This window comes from Pan troglodytes, chromosome 8 (assembly GCF_028858775.2).
Source record: "Pan troglodytes isolate AG18354 chromosome 8, NHGRI_mPanTro3-v2.0_pri, whole genome shotgun sequence".
NCBI classification, from domain to species: Eukaryota; Metazoa; Chordata; class Mammalia; order Primates; family Hominidae; genus Pan; species Pan troglodytes.
The window spans coordinates 35,991,121-36,010,958 of record NC_072406.2 but is presented as its reverse complement, the minus strand read 5'-3'; the positions used below and the strand labels follow the sequence as shown (position 1 = coordinate 36,010,958).

General features: G+C 42.3%; 1 protein-coding gene across 11 annotated transcripts in view; it reads right to left on the bottom strand.

The window, feature by feature from the left end:
• ARMC3 (armadillo repeat containing 3) overlaps window positions 1-19,838 on the bottom strand; it is a 110,239-nt gene that overhangs the window by 15,718 nt on the left and 74,683 nt on the right. For 6 of the 11 annotated variants that reach the window (XM_016962367.3, XM_063817574.1, XM_016962370.4 and 3 more), the window contains 4 exons: window positions 19,276-19,444; window positions 15,707-15,804; window positions 14,322-14,420; window positions 13,764-13,880 (listed from right to left, as the gene is read on the bottom strand). In XM_016962367.3, coding sequence (XP_016817856.1) covers window positions 13,764-13,880; window positions 14,322-14,420; window positions 15,707-15,804; window positions 19,276-19,444 — 483 coding nt within the window. 11 annotated transcript variants of the gene reach the window in all.

Here is a 19,838-nt window from a genome sequence, read left to right as displayed (position 1 = left end):
CTGTCAGAAGAGGCATTTGCTTACCCTAGATTCCTAGTGTTAGTGGGGCTCCAGTCAACCCCCTTGTCATTGGCATTGAGTTTGCCTAGTGTTGTCAAATGACTACTGGTTGCTTTCTGTTGCTAGGCTGGGGGGCCTTCTGTTAGATGAGGGAACATAAGATGCCCTGCTGCTGTGTTTTCCCCCAAGTCATAGGGTCCCCAGCCAGTTCACCTTCTTCTTGCCTCCTTTGGAGTTCTCCTTTGTTTGCCTCTTGCATTATTTCCAGGGTTAATAGTTCTATTTAGCAGGGAGGAGCAAAGAAAAACTAGTCTGTGCCAACTTGATCTGCAGGAAGTCATCAAGTGATTTTTGACGAAGGTACAAAGATAATTCAAGAGAGAAAAATGTTGCTTTTCATCAAATGTACCTGGAAAAATTAGGCATTCATATGCAAAGTAAATTTCAACATAAGCCTCACATTGTATGTAAAAATTAACTCAAAATTAATGCTAGCCCTAAATAGAAAACCTAAAAGCATTGAATATTTTGAAGAAAACAAAGGAGGAAATCTTCTTGATCTAGGGTTAGCCTATTATGTATGTAAACACTCTATAGATATAAATGTAAATATACATATTTTTTCAAGGCATTCACCAAGAAGCAGGGAGTTTTTAGACATGACACCAAAAGCACAATCTATAAAAGAAAATTTTGACAAATTTGACTTCATCAAAATTAAAAACTTTTGCTCTGAGAAAGATACTGCTAAGGGAATAAAAGGACAAGGTACAGAGTGGAAGAAAATATTTGCAAGCCACATGGTCAACAGAAGACTCATATATAAGACAAAGAATGCTCACGACTGAACAGTAAAAAAACAAACAGCTTCTGCACAGCAAAAGAAACTATCAACAGAGTAAACAGGCAACCTACAGAACGGGGAAAAGTATTCACAAACTATGTATCCAACAAAGGTCTACAAATATCCAGAATATATACAGAACTTAAACAATTCAACAAGCAAAAAATGAATGACCCCATTAAAAATGGGCAAAGGACATGAACAGACACTTCTTAAAAGAAGACATACATGCAGCCAACAAATATATGAAAAAATCTGCAACATCACTAATCATTTCAGAAATACAAATCAAAACCATAATGAGAATACCGTCTCACACCAGTTAGAATGGCTATTACTAAAAAACTAAAAAATAAAAATTAACAGATGTTGGCAAGGTTGTGGAGAAAAAGGAACGTTCATTCACTGTTGGTGGGATTGTAAATTAGTTCAGCCACTGTGGAAACAAGTTTGGAGATTTCAAAGAACTTAAAACAGAACTACCATTTGACCCAGCCATCCCATTACTGGGTGTACACCCAAAGGAAAATAAATCATTGTACCAAAAAGACACATGTACTCCTATATTCATTGCAGCACTATTCACAATAGCAAATACACGGAATCTACCTAGATGTCCATCAACAGTGGACTTGATTTTTTAAAATGTCGTATGTATACACCATAGAATACGATACAGCCATAAAAAAGAATAAAATCATGTCCTTTCCAGCAGCGTGGATGCAGCTGGAGGTCATTATCCTAAGTGAATTAATGCAGGAACAGAAAACCAAATACCACATGTTCTCAGTTATAAGTGGAAGCTAAACATTGCATACACATGGACATAAAGATGAGAATAACAGACACTAGGGCACTGGGGGCTACCAGGTGGGGGAGGTTGAGAGGTGGGGAAGGGTTGAAAACCTACCTGTTGGTATTGGGCTCACTACCTGGGTGACAGGATCATTCATATACTAAATCTCAGCAACACACAATTTACCCACGTAGCAAACCTGCACCTGTACCCTCTGAACCTAAAATTAAAGTTGAGAAAAAGCAAAAACAAAAGCCCAATTTAAAAAATGGAGAAAATACTTGAACAGATACTTCACCAAAGAGGATATAAAGATGGCAAATAAGCACATGAAAAAATGTTAACAGCATTAGCTATTAGGGAAATGCAAATTAAGATCATGATGAGATATCACTATTTACATATTAGAATGGATAAATAAATACTAACAATCCCAAGTGCCAGCAAGGATGTGGAGCACCTGGAGCTCTCATACATTGCCAGTGAGAAAGCAAAATGCTATTGCTGTTCTGGAAAAGTTTGCTAGTATCTTATAAAGTTAAACATACAGTTACCATATGACCCAGAAATCCCACTCCCAGGTATTTACCCTAGAGAAATTAAAACTGGCTGTGTATGGTGGTTCACACCTGTAATCCCAGCACTTTGGGAGTCCAAGGCGAGTGGATCACTTGAGGTCAGGAGTTCGAGACCAGCCTGGCCATCATTTAGTAGAAACCATCATCCATCTCTACTAAAAATACAAAATTAGCTGGGTGTGGTGGCACATGCCTGTAATCCCAGCGACTCGGGAAGCTAAAGCAGGAGAATTGCCTGAACTGGGAGGCGGAGATTGCAGTGAGCCAAGATCATGCTACTGCACTCCAGCCTGGGCAACAGAGCGAGACTCTGCCTCAAAAAAACAAAACAAAAAACAAAACAAAACAAAACAAAAACTTACATTCACACACACACATGAATGTTTATAACAGCTCTGTTCATAATCAACAAAAACTGGAAACAACTCAAATGTCCTTTAACAGGTGAGTGGACATATACTGTGGTATATCCACACAGTGAAATAATACTCCAAAATAAACTGCTGATACACAAAACAATTCAGAAGAATCTCAAAGGCATTACACTGAGTGGAAAGGCCAGTCTCAAACGTTACACACTGTATGATCCTATTCATGTGGCATTCTCAAAAAGACTAACAGGCATGGCTGCATGGTGATGGCTTGCGCATGTCATCCCAGCACTTTGGGAGGCAGAGGCAGGCGAATTGCTTGAGCTCAGGAGCTCCAGACCAGCCTGGGCAACATGGCAAAACCTTACAAAAATTAGCTGGGTGTGGTGGTGCATACCTGTAGTCCCAGCTACTCGGGAGGCTGAGGTGGGAGGATCACTTGAGTCCAGGAGGTTGAAGTTGCAGTGAGTGGAGGTTGCAGTGAACCAAGATCACACCACTGCACTCCAGCCTGGACTACAAAGTGAGACCCTGTCTCTAAAAAAAACAAAACAAAGAAAAACAGAAAAACAACAGTAACAGAGAACAAATAGAAAATACCAGGGGTTAGGATTATCTGGGGTGATGGAACTGTTTTGTATCCTGATTGTGATGATGGTTATACAAATCTCCACTTTTGTTAAAATTCATAGAATTGTATACAGACATCAATTTTAAAATAAATCTTGCTGTGTATTCACTTTATATTTACATGAGAGTTATGATTTTACTTTTACACAAATTGTATTCCAACACCATAGATGGAATGTCTGTCTTTACTCACTTTCTGCATCTCACCCTAGGGGATGCTGGCGTGACCTGATGACCTGCACCCCACTTTTTACTCTGCACCAAACACCCCTAAACAGCTTGACACAAACTTGAACATTTTCAGTAGCAAAGGAGACGATCATCGTTTCGTTAAAATACTTCTGAGCTGGTAAATAATGGCTTATCTGTCATTTGTGCCTTGGCAAGGCTTACTTTCTCTACTTTCCACTGCTAGCTGAGAGCCCACATTGGGAGAACCAGCAGTGAGGCTGGACAGCCGTCTGGGAGGCAGTGGGGAGGATGTCCACAGCCACTCACTAGAGCAGCTTTGCAAGGAACTCGCGGAAATCTAAAAGGGAAGATGCAGGGGTCAGGGGAGTCACAGCCTCCTCACTTCACAGCTGTGCCAGGATGCAGCCTATCCTCTTCCAGTTTTTGGCTTTAGCTGTTTTTCCTTAAAAATTACCAAGGTGCGGCCAGGCATGGTGGCTCACGCCTGTAATCCTACCACTTTGGGAGGCCAAGGCGGGTGGATCACGAGGTCAGAAGATCGAGACCATCCTGGCTAATGTGGTGAAACCCTGTCTCTACTAAAAATACAAAAAATTAGCCAGGTGTGGTGGCAGGCACCTGTAGTCCCAGCTACTCGGGAGGCTGAGGCAGGAGAATGGCTTGAACCTGGGAGGCAGAGCTTGCAGTGAGCAGAGATTGAGCTGCAGCACTCCAGCCTGGATGACAGTGTGAGACTCCGTCTCAAAAAAAAAAAAAAAAAATTACTAAGGTGCAAGTCTAATAAATGATACCATTATAGACGCCTTTTTGGTTTTGAAGCACACAGGCTCTCAGCTGAGCCACAGTCACACAGAGACAGATCAAGAGGCACCATCTATGGCCAAACATGACTTTGGGCAGAAGGTCTAAAAATGAACAAAATGAGAACCTAAGTTTCCAGGACTCCAGACAGTTTGGTTACTCCAGCGTGGGCTGGGAGGCTGTTCTACAACCCCAGCCGTGACCACAGACCTGCTTCCCTGCCCAAGGACTTTAGCTCTTTTGCATGATGAGAGAAGTCTCCAGAACAGGCCAGGTGGGACTTTGAGTAGGTGGAGTTCCAAGGATCACAATGCTGTTTCTAATACCTGACTTGCAGTCAACACTGCTGCTAGTTCATTTCCATTTTACCAGTAGAATTTTGTCAATTAACCAGTGATATGCAAATAAATGCTTCTGTTTATTATTAAAAAGAATTGTTGCCTTATCTAAATATCTACCACACTGCTCTCCGTGACATTAGCCTGCTTTCTGAGGGCAGATTTTCTTACACACCTTGTTCATTATAATAGGATCTGACAATATTAAGATTAAACAGTAGCTTTGATTGCAGCTTTTATTTTGTTACCTTCTTGAGAACAAGGAACTTAAAACAACAAATGTGTCAGAGGGTCAAGAAATCAAGAAAATGGGGCTAGGCCAGACCAGGCAGGTGAATTACCTGTTTTGTTTTGTTTTGTTTTGTTTTTTGAGACGAAGTCTCGCTCTGTTACCCAGGCTGGAATGCAGTAGTGCGATCTTGGCTCACTGCAACCTCTGTCTCCAAGCCTCAAGCTGATTCTCCTGCTTCAGCCTCCCAGGTAGCTGGGATTACCAGCATTCCCCACCATACCCAGCTAATTTTTGTATTTTTAATAGAGACAGGGTTTTAGCATGTTGGTCAGACTGGTCTCAAACTCCTGACCTCAAGTGATCCGCCCATCTCGGCCTCCCAAAGTGTTGGGATTACAGGTGTGAGCCACCATGCCCAGTCAATCACTTGTTATATACTCATGCATATTGAGCATCTGTTACACTAGCAGTAAATTAGGGGGTTTGGGAATTATTTAACTTTAAGTATTACTTGAAGCACAAGGTGGGAGGGAAGAATTGACTGAGGTCCAGATGAATTTTCTTTTTATTTTGAAGAAAAGAATAGAAAAATAATCCTGTCAACTGCTATTTGAGAATTACAAAGCTCTATATTAGTTTTAACAAGTACAAAAAGTTTCATACTTTCTAACTAAATATTATATTTGCTGCAGCTAAGTAAAGGAGAGAGGTTAATCATGGATCATTGAATGCATCCACCATGCATTCTAATAAAATATCTAAGCAAAAGTTAGTATTTCCCAGAGAGATCATCTTAACCCCTTTCTCTTATTTGTAAAAAAAATAATAATAAATTGGACATTGTCACATACATAGTTAAGATTTTAGTAAATTAGAAACCAATACTAGGAAGGTCAATTAGAAGTGCAGGAAGCACAGATAGGTTCACCTGTTTTCTAAAATTGCAAGGTGGTGTTGTAAGATTGGAGAGCTCAGTTCCAACAGTCAGTCCAATACTTAGTCACTGAATAGAGTGACTATTCAGAGTTACCTACAAAACAGAGGCAGGAGTGTGTCTCACAGAGCGTGCTGCCTGATGTAAGAACAAGGAGTCATTTGGCATGAAGGAGAAAATATCTGGTACACCTCCAGGAAATGCAATCTTATGAATGATTAAAAAGAGAGAATTTCCGGTAACTCCTGAACTGTAGTTTGTTATTGCTATAAATAGAAGCATTTCTTTTGGACTTCTTTCCCATGAAGTCTGCCAGGTTATATTAATAAGGGCTTCAGTACTTAAATAAATTTCATTTCATGCATATGGAAATAAACACTTGGAAATTATAAAATTAACTCCGGTAAAATTAATTCTCAGAGCATCAGTTTTTGGTTAAAGACAGCAGAACTTTTACCTCTCCTGCAGAAACTTTAGCAAAACTACCTCAGGAAACAGGGATTTACTGTGGGATCCAAAGCTCTAAGGTTATTTTTCTACATTCATAGTGGATGAAAAGGAGAGCAGGTAAACATATAGAATATTTGGCTGGCTCTAAATCGCTTATTGACATTTTCAAAGTTTAATCCCTTGCTCCTTTTTGATACCATCGACTATTGAAATACATAATTTTAGGACAAGGCTGGTGGGAGAAATACAGGTCATGAACCCAGCCCTCTTGGGGTTTCAATTTAAGCAAGAAGATTTTGTTATGTGGAAAATAATCACAATACCAGGCAGCATTCAATAAATTCCACATGAGTGATAAAGATGTGAAAGTCTCCAGGAGTTCCATGTTGAAAGAAATGTATTCAAATTAGGTGTCCTATTCCACCCAATTTATTCCAAAAGGATGAGAACAAGGCATTGTTCAAAGTAGAGATAGGATTTGTTCTGGGTAGTGTCTGATTGTGTGAGTGTGTGTGAGTGTGTATATTTCTTTGTTGTCTGTCTTCTCACTAGGATGTAAGTTCTATGAAGGCAAAGGTTTTTGTTTACTGCTGTATCTCCAGCACTGGAACAATTCCAGGCACATAGAAGGCGCTCAATAAGTATTTGTTGAATGAATGAATTGTAGAAAAGAAGGTAAGAAGGTGTTTACATGTGACTAAGAGACAATATCTGTTTCTGAACGACTTTAGTAGTCAAGATTTGGGGGAGGAAGCAACAACAGTTTAAGTTATGGGTAAAAAGAGGGTAGTGGGAAATTATTTTAAAAACAAAAATGTTTTAGGAAATCATTATCCTGTAGATCAAGATTGTCTGAGTGACAGAAGTATTAAAGCATTTGCTATAAATATCTAAAAGGCTCTAGACATGATCAGCGTGGAAAGAGGATATGAAAAAAGAGACAGAAAAACAACTAACTTTTAAATGTGTGTAATAAACTCATGTTCAGTCAAGTGAACATTCATGAAAACTGGTCTGAATACAAAAGAACAGTGTAGACAGAACTTACCACACATTTCACAAACAGATCTAGTGAATGCTATTTTTAAATGTTTACATTCAAATGTCCTCTATAAGGAAAAGCTTTAGAAGAAATGTTAGATATGTTGGTTTTGGTGAAGACTAAGGAAGGAGGAGAGTGGATAACCAGGGAACGAATTAATCACGTCTCCTATGAGTGTTTTGCCATTAAGGGGAGTACAACTAAAGCCTTCGAAACCAAAAGTAATATGGTGCCTGGTCACCCAGGAGACAGAGATTCAAATTTACGTGCTGCATGGTAATGATATTCATCAGGAAAAAGAAATCCATACTTTCCCTTTCTCTTCTCCATATTAGAACACTTCACATGTAATTGATCTTACTTCTTTCCCATCTCTTCTCTCCTCTCCCTTTCAAAAATGTAGCACTCCATGGTTCTCGATGTCTCATTATTCTTTGTCAGTATCTCTCACTTTTTTAATTTATTTTTTTCTTTATGATCTCCTTTTAAATTTTTTTTTAACTTTTATTTTAAGTTCAGGGGTATATGTGCAGGTTTGTTACATAGGCAATTTGTGTCATGGGTTTTTTTTTTTTTTTTTTGTACAGATTATCTCATCACTCAGGTATTGAGCCTAGTACCCATTCATTATTTTTCGTAATCCTCTCCCTCTTCCACCCTCCACCCTCCAGTAGGCCCCAGTGTGTGTTGTTGTTCCCCTCTATGGGTCCATGTGCTCTCATCATTTAGCTCCCACTTATAAGTGAGAACATACAGTATTTGGTTTTCTGTTCCTACATCAGTTTGCTAAGGATAATGACTTCCAGCTCCATCCATGTCTCTGCAAAGAACATGATCTCACTCTTTTTTGTGGCTGCATAATATTCCGTGGTGTATATGTACCATATTTTATTTATCCAGTCGATCATTGATGGGCATTTAGGTTGATCCCATGTCTTTGCTATTGTCACACTCTTTTTAACATAAAATATTCCCAATGGCTTATCAGACGAATGCAGTTAAAATATTTTATTCTATTTCCAGGAGTCCAAAGTTTTAATAGTCATAAGACAAGAAGGGTTGACCAAAAGATAGGCAACAGGACAACAGGGCTATAGCTAATCTACCCCTCAATGGACCAAAGGCTAAGAAGGGAAGAGAGAAGGGACACACATTGAGCCCCTAAGTGTGCTAGGTGATGGTCAGGCACTTTCCTGACACCATCTCTCCTCTTACAGCAGCTCTTTGAGGCAGGGATCATCATTTTCATTTACAATTCAGAAGACCAAGGCCCAGTTGTGTCTGAATCCAAAGTCTCTGTGTTCTCCCTCATGCCAACAATCCTCTTAAATCCTAGGAGTGCTTCAGGGTTTATCTTGAAGTGGGGAGTGAGCTCTCAGAATATGCAGAGGAAGAGGGAGAGTGAAGACAGTACAAAGAAGGAATAATTATTCTCATTTGTTTATATTTGTTCTCCCTGGACATACTGTAAAGGAGTCAAACATCTGTTCCTTTCAACAAACAGCATTCAATAATTAAAGTAATTTTTAATATTATTAATAAATAAATAATTTTTTACTGCCTGTGATGAGCCTGATACTATTCTAGGCTCTATGGATATAAAGATAAAAAAAAAAGCGTGGTCCCAGATCTCAAACAGCTCATTGTTCAGTAAGAAAGACAAATAAATCAACACAAATCAGTGCAGGCTATGGAAGAGATAGAATGCATTCACAAAGGAGTTTCAGTTTCATGGGATGACTAAGGGCTGTGTTCTGGAGATCTAATGTACAGCATGGAGACATTATATTATATTTAATAACACTGTATTGTACACATGAAATTTGCTAAGAGAGTAGATCTTCAATGTTCTCACCACGAAACTACAAAAAATGAAAGAGAACTCTGAGGTGACAGAAGTGTTAATTAACTTAATCATGGTAAACATTTCACAATATACACAGATATCAAAACATCATGTTTAAATGTACATAATAATTCATTTGTCAATTAAGGCTCGATAAAGTGAGAAAAAACTATAGCTAAATAATTAAAAACCCAAATTCACAAAAAAATAGGCACAAAATAAATGTTTATCCTGGTGTGATCAGAGAAGGCTTCACAAAAACAAAGCTGTAAAGAAAATAAAGAATGAATAGGAACTTGCCACAAAACAAGCAAGGCTATTCCAGGGTGGGCCATGCTTGGAGTATGGGCTTCAGCTATAAGATGAGAGGGAACTTTGTTTTAGGCAGAGTCATATGATCTGACTTTCATTTAAAAAGGTGTGTAGTGGCTGGCCATGGTGGTTCACGCCTGTAATCCCAGCATTTTGGGAGGCCGAGGCGGGCGGATCACATGAGGCCAGGAGTTTGAGACCACTCTGGCCAGCATGGCAAAACCCCGTCTCTAATAAAAATAAAAATAAAAATTAGCTGGGCATGATGGCACGCATCTGTAATCCCAGCTACTCGGGAGGCTGAGGCCCGAGAATTGCGTGAACCTGGGAGGCGGAAGTTGCAATGAGCCAGGATCACACCATTGCACTCCAGCCTGGTGATAGAGTGAGACTCTGTCTCAAAAAAAAAAAAAAAAAAGGTGGGGGCTAGCACCTCTGGGGGCACATGCATGGAGGACGGGTTTATGGAGGGCTATGCGAAAGTGGGAGGATTTACAGTACGATAAGGAGGTTGATGTGATTGACATATAACATAAAGGCCTGAACTAGGGAAGTAAAAGTGAAAATGAAGGGAAGAAATAGATGTAGGAGAGTTAAGACATAGAGTGGATAGGACTGTCTTGGTCATTCCATATTGGGGATAAATGAGAAGGACTTCAAGATGGTTCCTAGGCATGGGTGATTGTATGGGAATATGGTTAACATGAACAAGCACAGGGAAGAGAGGGGGAGGGAGCTTGGGAGCTGCGGTGAACAATGAGTTCGGGTTGGAACATATTGAACTTAAGGTGCCTTCAGAGTGACAGGGCAGAATACTCCACCAGGCAACTGGACACACAGGTCTGGACTCAAGAGAAGGGTCTCAGCTTTGGAGTGGGAGCTAAAAGTATGGAGAGTAGGAACAGGAGTACTACTCCTGGAGAACATTGATATTTACGGTATTGCAAAGGATGAGAAGATAGCACCAAGGGCCAAAAAAGAAGGGATTTATCTATAGAACAAAGCGACATGGATCTAATGAGATCAAGATGTGAGTGTTTCACAGTTATGGAAAATATCAGTGTCAAATATCACAATAAAGCAAACTATAGCTGTGTGAAGATCAGCAGCTTGATCAGCAGCTTGTGTACTCATTTGAGTACACAAAATGAGTTCCCACCCAGAAGGATTGCCCAAAAAATTTAGGATTAAGAACCAGATTGAGCTGTAAGAAAAATAAGACAATTGTAAAAAGCCGAGAAGAGCAGAAGAACCAAAGATGAAAGCTGATGTGTTCATTCGTCTGGGTGAGGACCAGAGGGAAAGGTGCACTTTGATTGAGGGACTATATGTACAATAAGGTCCTGTGGCTGCTCATCAGTCAAGTGGCCTGTCCCTAGCAAGGGAGCAGAAGGCTGAGTCTTTCCCAGGGCCATAGCTGGGTGGACTAAAGGGGAACACTTGTCTCAGAGGCAGCTGACATTCTGGATGGCCTGTGAAAATAAGATTGCATTTCCTGAAAATGCACGAAGAGACAGAGAGAGATTGTATTTGATTGCTGCCAGGCTTTTGAACTGGAAGGCTGTTTTGGAATTGGGGCCAGATTTGGTCCCTTAGCAAACCAAGGTCACATGCAAGCTACAGTTAGAGGAGAGGCCGTAAAAAAAAAGCAAGCAAGGAAGCAAGTGCAAGTAAGTTACCATGCAGGTGGAGGGAGAAAGAGAGAGGGGAAGAGAGATGGGCAGGCCCTGCAGTTGTCACCTGTCCCATTGAGGACCCTCTGCATCCCTGCACTGAATTCCTTTATATCCTTGTATGGTTGGAATGGGTTTTGGCTCCTCGAAACTTTTTAGTACAACAATAATAATAGCAACAGAAACTGACATTGGTTGAGTGTTTACCATGTGCCAGGCACCGCGCTAAGCATTTCACACGTAGTAACTTACTTGAGGCTTACAATAGCACTATGAAAATGGTTCTATTTTTATTTCAGTTTTACAGATGAGGAAACAGAGACAAAGAGAAGGTAACCCATTTGCTCCAGATGCATCATTTATAAGTGTGGAACTTGTCAGAAATAACCTTTTCCTGCCAAAGTTTGGATTTCTGTTCTTTTGAATAAATGTGAATGCCTATGAGTGCCAGCCAGGCACTACGCTAAATACAGGAGATGAAAATAAATTATTCAAATTAGAACATTCCTTGTTCTTGAGGAGCTTTTAGTCCAGTGGGGAGAGGCTCAGAGAGGCCAAAGGGTAGGGCAGAGCAAAACAAAGAAAAGAGAAGGACAAGGAATGGAATGGAAAGGAAAGGGAAGGAGAGAGGAGAAAAGGGAAGGAGAGAAGAGGGAAGGGAAGAACAGGGAAGGGAAGGGAAAGGAAGGGTAGGAGAGGGGAGGGAAAGGAAGGAAGGGGGAGGGAAGGGTAGGAGAGGGGAGGGAAAGGAAGGAAGGGGGAGGGAAGGGAAGAAGAGGGGAGGGAAGGGAAGGAGTGGGAGGGGAAGGGAAGGAGTGGGAGGGAAAGGGAAGGAGAGGAGAGGCAAGGGAAGGAGCAGGGAGAGAGAGGAAAGGAGAGGAGAGGGAAGGGAAAGAGAGGGGAGGGAAGAGAAGGAGTGGGGAGGGGGAGGGAAAGGGAAGGAAAGGGGAGGGAAAGGAAGGAGGGGGGAGGGAAAGGAAGGAAGGGGGAGGGAAAGGAAGGAGAGGAGAGGAAAGGGAAGGAGAGAGAAGATGGTAGGTCAGGGAATGGGAAGGAAGGGAGAGAGAAGGGAAGGGAAGGGAAAGAGAGGGGAGAGAAGGGAAGGGAAGAGAAGAGAAGAACAGGGAAGGGAAGGGAGACAGGAGAGATGGGAAGGGAAGGAGAGGGGAGGGAAAGGAAGGAGGGAGGAGGGAAAGGAAGGAGAGGGGAGGGAAGGGAAGGGGTGGGAGGGAAAGGGAAGGAGAGGAGAGGGAAGGGAAAGAGAGGGGAAGGAAGGGAAGGAAAGGGGAGGGAAAGGGAAGGAGAGATAAGAGGGTAGGTCAGGGAATGGGAAGGAAGGGGAGAGAGAAGGGAAGGGAAGGGGAAAGAGAGGGGAGGGAAGGGAAGGGAAGGGAAGAGAAGAACAGGGATGGGAAGTGAGAGAGGAGGGAAGGGAAGGACAAAGAAGCGGAGGGAAGGGAAGGAGAGGGAAGCTGGAGAGAAGGGAAGAGAAGGGGAGGGAGGGAAGGGAAGGACAGGGAAGGGGAGGAGAGAGCAAGCAGAAGCTATGGGACTGGAAACACAGGAACAGATGAGAAGCAGTGATGAGAATATTGAGCAACAGAGACTCTAATAACAGAGAAGAAAGCCAGAGCAGAAAATAAAGCAGTCTGAGGAGGAGGGCAAACCACTGCGTATGCCTTGGGAGACTTGGGGCCCAGCCTCCTTGGAAAGCAGGGGTCTGGTATCTGTTCCCCACAGCCTCCAATGCCACTGTGGCCCTTACAGGCTTAAGTCTACCATAACTCAATACAGTTTTTCAAAGAATCCAGGAAAGTTCTCACAGAAGAAGTATGTTTTAAAAATATGTAAACATGTGGGGCCAAGCAGGGTGGCTCATGCCTGTAATCCCAGCACTTTGGGAGGCCAAGGCAGGCAGATCACGAGGTCAGGAGTTTGAGACCAGCCTGGCCAACACGGTGAAACCCCATCTCTAGTAAAAATACAAAAATTAGCCGAGCATGGTGGTGCACACCTGTAATCCTAGCTACTTAGGAGGTTGAAGCAGGAGAATTGCTTGAACCAGGGAGGCAGAGGTTGCAGTGAGCCAAGATGGGAGATGGTGCCACTCCACTCCAGCCTGGGCGACAGAGCGAGACTCTGCCTCAGAAAACAAAACAAAACAAAACACAGACCTCAAAACGACATTATAATTGTCCCAACCAAGTAAGAGCATTGCCCTATTTGCCTCTCCTCCTCCTCGTTCCTTCTCCCATGGAGGGTCAGAGACGGTGAGGGAGGTGGGGAGGGCCGTGGAAGCAAAAGTGGGGCGGGAGGAGAGAGCGTGGGACCACACATCTGGGTGTGGGGTTCCCCACCTGCAAAAGTCAGCAGCGGGAGGCAGAGACCCTCACACCAAGTTGGTTACCCAGGGTTGGGCTTTCAAAGGACTGATTAGAGACTGCTGTCCCTGTTGCCAAGTTTTAATTAAAGCGACTGTAGGACCCTGTTGTTCCTACAAGTGATCCAAGTGACCGGAGTTTTTGGCCAGAGCCAGAAGACAATTCTCTCCGGGTAAGTTTTAAAGAGATGGTAAGAGACAAAAATCAAGTTTCTTTTAAATTTCATCTCATGAGTCTTGCCTGGTTCAACACCCTGATGTCAGAAGAAAGGTTCCTACTGAAGAGCCACCCCTCCCTTCCACCAGCCTGGCTGGGTAATGAGGAACTCAGGGCACTTTCTTACCTCCATCCTTTTTCTTTGGTGGCGCTTTTGCTGAGAACAGTATTTCGTCCAGAAGCTGGCTCTGACTTGTCTTCTATGGGAGATCCAAATCCAGCACTAAAATGATAACTATTTTTTCTTGTCATTTGAAAAAAAACCACAACCAATTTCAATCATATGGAAAACAACAATACATTACATTTGCATTTAGAGCTTACAAGGCATTTTTACTTCATTATACAATTTTTACTTCATTATATAACTTGATTCCTTTCCCCATGATGAAGCCAGGGACCCGGTGTTATTTCATCCACAGCTAAGGAAACGAAACCCACACAGACACTAAGTCATGTGGCCCAAATCACTGCAGGTCCACAGGGCGAAATAGAAGGTGAAACCAGATTTCCTGGCTCCTATTCCAGAGATCTTTCCCATAGCAATGTAAAAGGCAATTATGCAATTGTATTACCATAAGAAGAATAAAAATCAAGTTGCCCAAATCTAAAATCTAAAACATTTTTTCACACTCAAATTAAAGGGGGAAGTTATTTGCATACAGATAAAACATCATTTTCTTACTTGTTCTTTTCTTTACTTGATCTTCTTAAGGAAGATGAAGAAGAAATACTTCGTCCATAACCAACATCTGATTTATCTTCCATAGATGAAGGTGGAGAACTAAAATTTTACACATTTAAAATTCTATATAGATTAAAATTATTTGTCAACAGATTGTTTTATTCCACGAAACAGATTTTTTTCTGAAAGTCATAACTGAAGCTGACTTTTAACAGTGACATACTGTTTTTAAAGTATAAAGGAGAAGTCATTTTTTCTTTGTTTGTTTTTTGAGACAGGATCTCACTCTATCGCCCAGGCTGGAGTGCAGTGGTGCGATGATGGCTCACTGCAGCCTTGACCTCCGGGGCTCAAGCGATCCTCCCACCTCAGTCCCCCAAGTAGCTGGGACTACAGGCATGTGCTACCATACCCGGCTAATTTTTGCATTTTTTATATAGATGGGGTTTCACCGTGTTGCCCAAGCTGCTCTCAAACTCCTGAGCTCAAAGGATCCACCTGCATCAACCTCACAAAGGGTTGGGATTATAGGCATGAGCCACTGCAAAAAGACTATTATAAAGCCTTTCATAAGCTAGAACAGAAATTATTTGTATAAAATGTATCACATAACTACTATATGGATATATAGATATACACGATCTCTTGCTCTCTCTCTTTTTTTTTTTTTTTGAGACGGAGTCTCGCTCTGTTGCCAGGCTAGAGTGCAGTGGCAGTGCAATCTCAGCTCACTGCAACATCCGCCTCCCGGGTTCAAGTGATTCTCCTGCCTCAGCCTCCTGAGTAGCTGGGATTACAGGCGTGCGCCACCACACCCAACTAATTTTTGTATTTTTTAGTAGAGACAGGGTTTCACCATGTTGGCCTCGATCTCCTGACCTCGTGATCTGCCCGCCTCGGCTCCCAAAGTGTTGGGATTACAGGCGTCAGCCACCGTGCCCGGCCATGGTCATTTTAAAGAAGACCGTGGAAGCTTTAATTTTTAGCTCTATCATTTACTTCTTATTTCAAAGAAAAATGTTGGGTGGTAACTGTACTCCAGCACATAGTCCTGGAGAATTGTAAACATGATTCATCTCGGTTTGCTGCTATTTACACTTTCTTCAATGACTCCATGGTAAGAGGCCTTGACTTCAGAATACACTTGAAATTGGCAGTATAGAGTCAAAGAAAGAGAGCAGAGAGTGCATTGATTTGCAGTGGTGGCTATTTCATGGTTATTCCATGTCAGGCTATGAGTTTATGAGCCAGTGTTTATTTTCATGGAGGTGCTAGATACAGGAGAAAAGAGTCTGGGAATCTTTGCATATTCACACGTTGGTGGAGAAACAACAACAACAAGCAGTATGTGCTTCCCTTCATCCCCTCTCCCTGCAGAGACTCACACGTAAGATTTACTGTTGATTAAGAGTACAGCCCGTAGGTCACTTGGTTCTTGTAAGCAGAGCTCCTTCAAAGGCAACAGTTTGGTGCCGGGATTTATCTGTAAGATAATTTAAGGACCAAAAAGTAGTATCTGCAGGGGTCATATTTTCGAAAATGAATACAGATAGAATATATTCTCAGCTGTTTGCGGTGTCTTATTTCACACACACAAACACACACATGTACAATATACATATATAAAATTAGAAATAGGAACCTGAAGCTTGTGGATGTTCTTGCCTTTGGACAGGACAGATCCAGTTCCTTATCATCTCGATTGCTTTACACTCGGCTGTTTCATCCCATCATTATCATCTTGGCCCCTGGAAGTATTTGGATTGGCAAATCCATCTATATACCTAAGGGAGAGCTGACTGCCTGCAAAAGTAACTGAATACTGGAACAGATGACTAAAAGTGTTGTGAGTGTATCTAAAAGTAGGCTAGACAAAGCCCTGTGCAGGCAGTTTCACAAGCCTGGAGGAAGAGGGCTAGACTAGATCACTTTTGAGGTCTTTTTCCAATTAAGTTATAGTTGAATCCCTTTCTCATCCAAGATACATTTCATGGTCCTTTGGGAAGAAGGCAAAAGTGAGCCTTTTAAAATAAGACCAATCCTCTCATCTTCTGCCCAGGACACTGCCACGGTTCCTGTTCCATTCAGAGTAAAGGCCTTTAACCTGGCCTTCGTTAGCTCTCTGGTCTAGGGTCTGCTTTCTTCGCACTTTGCTAGCCCAGCTCTAGCTGCACCGGCCTTCCTGCTGTGCCTAGCACATGCCAAACATATATTCACCTCACGGCTCTTGCACTGGTTGATTCTTCTGCCTAGAAAACAACCCCAGATTTGCCCGGGACTTCCCCCAGCCCCAGATTTGCCCGGGACTAAGGTCCTCACCTGCTGCAAGTTTTGGCTTGGAAATGATCACCCTCTCAGTGATACCCACCTGACCGCAACTTCTAAAATTGCAACCGCCCACCTCAGGGCTCCCCAGCATTTCAGAGCCCCTCACCCTCCCTCTGCCCGGCTCTCTTCTCCCTCCATGGCACCTCTCATTTCTTTTTTTTTCTCCCCCTTTTTTGAGATGGAGTCTAGCTCTGTTGCCCAGGCTGGAGTGCAATGGTGCCATCTCGGCTCACTACAACCTCTGCCTCCCGGGTTCAAGTGATTCTCCTGCCTCAGCCTCTCGAGTAGTTGGGATTACAGGTGCGTGCCACCATGCCCAGCTAATTCTTGTATTTTTAGTAGAGACAGGGTTTTGCCATGTTGGTCAGCTGGTCTCCAACTCCTAACCTCAGGTGATCCACCCGCCTCGGCCTCCCAAAGTGCTGGGATTACAGGCGTGAGCCACCGCACCAAGCCAGTGCCTCTCATTTTTACCCTGGGATATCATTTATTTCAGTATCATGTTTGGTGTTTATTCTCTGTCCTCCAGCACTGGTACCATGGGAGCGGAGACCTTGGTCTCCTTTGTTCACTGACGTATTCACAGCCTCCAATATCCGAAACTTATAACAATATTTACTGAATGAATCAGAGCATCCCCCTTTAAAAAAGAAATTGTCTCGTTAAATGTTTTAAAACTTCATGACCAAACACGTTTTGTCACAATTTTATCTGATCTATGGCAAGGTTTTCCTGGTAAGTGTTCTGCGATCGTTTTTCGGCTTTTCCTGTCAGTTTTCTTGTTTGTTTTCCCCCCTTGGTTTGGTGTTTTTTTTTTTTTTTTTTTTTGAGACGAGTCTAGCTCTGTCGCCCAGGCTGGAGTGCAGTGGCGTGATCTCAGCTCACCACAAGCTCTGCCTCCCGGGTTCACGCCATTCTCCTGCCTCAGCCTCCGGAGTAGCTGGGACTACAGGCGCCCGCCACCACGCCCGGCTAATTTTTTGTATATTTAGTAGAGATGGGGTTCCACCGTGTTAGCCAGGATGGTCTCGATCTCCTGACCTCGTGATCCGCCCACCTCGGCCTCCCAAAGTGGTGGGATTACAGGCGTGAGCCACCACGCCCGGCCCCCTCTTGGTTTTCTTAAAGCAGCTTTGTCCTGATGCTGCAACATTCTCTTTAAATTATCATAATTGAAGGAGATGGGCTTCCTGGGAGCAATTTCTCAGTGGTTTGTGTGTGTTATGGGGTACGGCAGTGGTGGCAGGAGGTCAGGGAGGCAGAAGGGAGAGTAAGAGTCAAGTTTTAGGCAAGCTGTTTTGAATTATTCAAATTTTCTCTAGTTCTCCACTACCACGATGGAGTGCTTCCTGCAACCGGGGCTCAGTGATGTGACTTATGGCGCTGTCTCCTCTGCTTCTTGGAACCAAATTGGTCCAAGAAGGCTTCTGGTGTCAGCCTCACTCCCCGTGTCCTGAGTTCTTGCACCTGCCTAGCAAACCACACCTACAAGTTTTGCACTTCTGAGTTTTCCCATGACCTCAGGAAGGATACAGTGTTAGTGGTGCTTGCTTTCTGAGCTCTGCCATCTTTAGCCCTCTTGCTCCTGTCTGTGATTTTTTTTTTTCCTTTTCCTTTTTCTTCCTGCACAGCTTCTGCCTGATCTTGGCAGCTTTTGGCAACCCTTAAAATTGTTTGAAGTCTGCAGATCATATCTGCTTCCTTGTTTTGCTTAAAATGGGATTTGTGGGTTTTTAACATTTTCCCCATTCTCCTCATTGCTTTTGGTTTCCAGAAGAAGTAGAAAATACTGACTAAATCAGTCATGTAAAAAGTGTCCTTAATATTTTAATTTCTAGCTTTTCACTTCTCTCAACATTCATGTAATAGAGATAATAGAGCCCCCAAATTTTAAATGCTACTTTTTTTTTTTAAAGACAGGTTGGACGGCAGTGGTGTGATTATAGCTCACTACATCCTCGAACTCTGGGCTCAAGCCATCCTCCTAACTCAGCCTCCTGAGTAGATCAGACTACAGATGCATGCCACCATACCCAGCTAATTTTTTAAAGTTCTTTTATAGAGACAGGGTCTCACTATGTTCCCCAGGCTGATCTTGAACTCCTGCCTCAAGTGATTCTCCTACCTCAGACTCCCAAAGTTCTGGGATTACAGGCATGAGCTGTGTCACCTGCTCCTTCTTTTATACCTTTTTTTTTTGACAGGGTCTTGCTATGCTGCCTGGGGTGGAGTGCAATGTCTATTCACAGGCACAACCATAGTGCACTCTAGCCTCAAACTCCTGGGCTCTTGGTTTCAAGCAATCCTCCTGCTTCAGCCTCCTGAATAACTGGGACTACAGATATGCATCACCAGGCCCACCCAGCTCTTCTTTTGTATCTTATCTGAAACTTAAGACTGCCTCTAGCAAGCTGATTTAATTACAAGTAAGCAGATTCTAGTTAAAACTGAACAAAAAATGCAAAATCTTATAACTAAAGTTAAGAATGAAGTGCTGATTTTCAAGTTTCTGCCTGTAAAAATATAAATTACATTAGGTGATGATGAAATGGCAATGTAATGGCATCAGGATTAAAGAAAAATTATTATTGTACATACTAAACTACAAATAAATGCTGTCACTTACCCGACCATAATCATAGAATCCATCGTTAATTATGTTACTTGATGACAAATAGCCAGTCTGGCTGTATTTCAGGGAAAGATTGTTATTGAGCAACTTATTATAAGCTGCCTCACTGAATTTATTTTTCCGAGTTCCTGATACGTTTACTTCTTCAAGGATATCTAAAGCCCTGTCAATAAAAGCAAAAAGCATTATTTGCTTTATACAAGCCATCCAATACTGAGTCTCCATTTATATACCGACTTCAGATCCTGAAGGAAGAATGGAGATGGAGCTTAAAGCCCCCCCACCCTCTTAGATAAAGTAATACTGACAGAATTATGAAGACAAATCTGCCCTTCTTAAGGATACATATGCCAAGTAGTAACTCATGTTCAAACAGGGGAAAAGGATGCTTTTGGGGGGAAAAGTTCTTTGTTCATCTAAAAGCAAAATTAGTATTGGACCTCAACTTTTTCATCTAACTAGACGATATATGCAAAGAAGCCAAATGTTTAGAAATTAATAAATGAAACCTGTCTATAGAAACTTAAAACCTGGGGCTAGATGTGATGGCTTATGCC